At 42.9% G+C, this 2,402-nt stretch overlaps 1 protein-coding gene across 1 annotated transcript; it reads left to right on the forward strand.

The window, feature by feature from the left end:
* The first annotated feature begins 541 nt into the window (after positions 1-541).
* LOC115528638 (phosphate carrier protein, mitochondrial-like) lies at positions 542-1,874 on the forward strand. Its single transcript, XM_032595413.1, has one exon. The coding sequence runs from the start codon at positions 615-617 to the stop codon at positions 1,677-1,679; it is 1,065 nt and encodes a 354-aa protein (XP_032451304.1). The 5' UTR covers positions 542-614; the 3' UTR covers positions 1,680-1,874.
* The last annotated feature ends 528 nt before the right edge of the window (positions 1,875-2,402 follow it).

Below are 2,402 nucleotides of genomic sequence, written 5' to 3' on the forward strand. Positions count from 1 at the left end.
GTTAATTCAGTCCTACTGAGAGAATAAGAGATATAAGGAAGACATGCCATTAAGTACAGATAATCATGTTGTTAGATCAGCCACTTTCCAGTGTTAGTGAAAACAATAATAATATTGGGTTTTTATATATGTACGGCATTTATAGTTTTCAAAGCACTTTCGCATACTATCTCTTCCCTCCCTTCCTTCCATCCTTCCTCTTTCCCCTCTTTCCTCTCTCTCTCCCTTGCTTCCTTTCTTCCTTCTTCTCAAGTGCTTAACATGTGCAAGGAGCTGTGCTGGAAACAAAATAATAAGATATTCTCCTAACTACCAGGGGAAGAAAATACATATTACAAAGACCGCCTTTATTACAGCCCTGATGACATGGCAGTGTGAGCATTAGCTCACTCATAAGGTGACTGCTGTGAACTCCTTGAGAACTCACCCATGTACACAACAAAGCTGTTTTCTTGACATCTCCCTGCAAGTCAATAGGTATATAGACAATCCAAAGTGCCTTTCAGATATAAACCAGTTATTCCTCGAGATCTAAGGGCCAGGAGGACGTTCGGCCTCTGTGAGCCGCAGCCTTTCCGAAGGAGCGGTTGTGTGTTCGCCATCTTAGGAAGAAGATGTTCTCGTCTGTGGCGCATCTGGCGCGGGCAAACCCCTTCAACGCGCCCCACCTGCAGCTGGTACACGACGGCCCCGCGGGGCCTCCGGGTCCGCCCCGCCGCTCCCGCAATCTGGCAGCCGCCGCTGTGGAAGAGTACAGTTGCGAATATGGCTCCATGAAGTTTTATGCACCGTGTGGCTTTGGTGGGGTCTTAAGTTGTGGTCTGACACACACTGCTGTCGTTCCTCTGGATTTAGTGAAATACCGTATGCGGGTGGACCCCCAAAAGTACAAGGGAATATTTAATGGATTCTCAGTTACACTGAAAGAGGATGGTGTTCGTGGTTTGGCTAAAGGATGGGCTCCGACTTTCATTGGCTACTCTATGCAGGGGCTCTGCAAGTTTGGCTTTTATGAAGTTTTCAAAGTCTTGTATAGCAACATGCTTGGAGAGGAGAATGCCTATCTCTGGCGCACATCACTGTATTTGGCTGCCTCTGCCAGTGCTGAATTCTTTGCTGACATTGCCCTGGCTCCTATGGAAGCTGCTAAGGTTCGAATTCAAACCCAACCAGGTTATGCCAACACTTTGAGGGATGCAGCTCCCAAAATGTGTAAAGAAGAAGGTTTAAAAGCATTCTACAAGGGAGTTGCTCCTCTCTGGATGAGACAGATACCATACACCATGATGAAATTTGCGTGCTTTGAACGTACTGTTGAAGCATTGTACAAGTTTGTGGTTCCCAAGCCCCGAAGTGAATGTTCAAAGCCAGAGCAACTGGTTGTAACATTTGTGGCAGGTTACATAGCTGGAGTCTTCTGTGCAATTGTTTCTCACCCTGCTGATTCTGTGGTATCTGTGTTGAATAAAGAGAAAGGTAGCAGTGCTTCTCAAGTCCTCCAGAGACTTGGATTTAAAGGTGTATGGAAGGGACTCTTTGCCCGTATCATCATGATTGGCACTCTGACTGCGCTACAGTGGTTCATCTATGACTCTGTGAAGGTCTACTTCAGGCTCCCTCGCCCTCCTCCACCTGAGATGCCAGAGTCTCTGAAGAAGAAGCTCGGGTTAACTCAGTAGATTGATCAAAGCAAATGTGGACTGGATCTGCTTGTTGATCAGTGTTGAGGAAAGTGCAAGAGAAACTTTTATATATTTGACAGTGTAGGAAATTGTCTATTCCTGATAGAATTACTGTAGTACTCTTGCCTAAGGCGAGAGTTTCAAACTTACTGTTGAAATAAACCCAGCTGTTCATGAAAAAAAAAAAAAAAACAACCAGTTATTCCTCAACTGTCTAACAGAAAATGACTGAAAGCAATGATCCTCATCACAATTAAAATCAGAAAGATGGTATAAAAACTAAACTCCAAACACACAATACAGAAGCTCACCTCAGCATTCCAGGGATTGAAACTGATGTTTTAGGCAAAATTCAATTCTCAATGAGAATTCAGTTAGAAGAGACTCTATCTCAATGCTTACCATGAAGATAGTTGCCCAACGTGGAATAAGACTAGCAATGAGAAATTGGTTTATAAAATTAGCTTTGTAAGGCAAAGAGTTTTAATATGATGATATTGACAGAATATGAGTGTTGGTTATAAGTTCAAAGGGCGCTAAAATTACTAATGATGTCTGAACTTTTTAAAATCTGTGCAATTCACTGACTCCAGTCCTATGATGTGGCCAGCTGAAAATCGAGCTTTCACCATTATTAATTTTTAAAAACTGCAGAAGAATAAGATAATAACTTTTTCATGTATATTTGAGGACTTTAACATTGAGATGGCAAGAGCTGAT

The sequence above is a fragment of the Lynx canadensis genome, chromosome D3 (genome assembly GCF_007474595.2).
Source record: "Lynx canadensis isolate LIC74 chromosome D3, mLynCan4.pri.v2, whole genome shotgun sequence".
NCBI lineage: Eukaryota > Metazoa > Chordata > Mammalia > Carnivora > Felidae > Lynx > Lynx canadensis.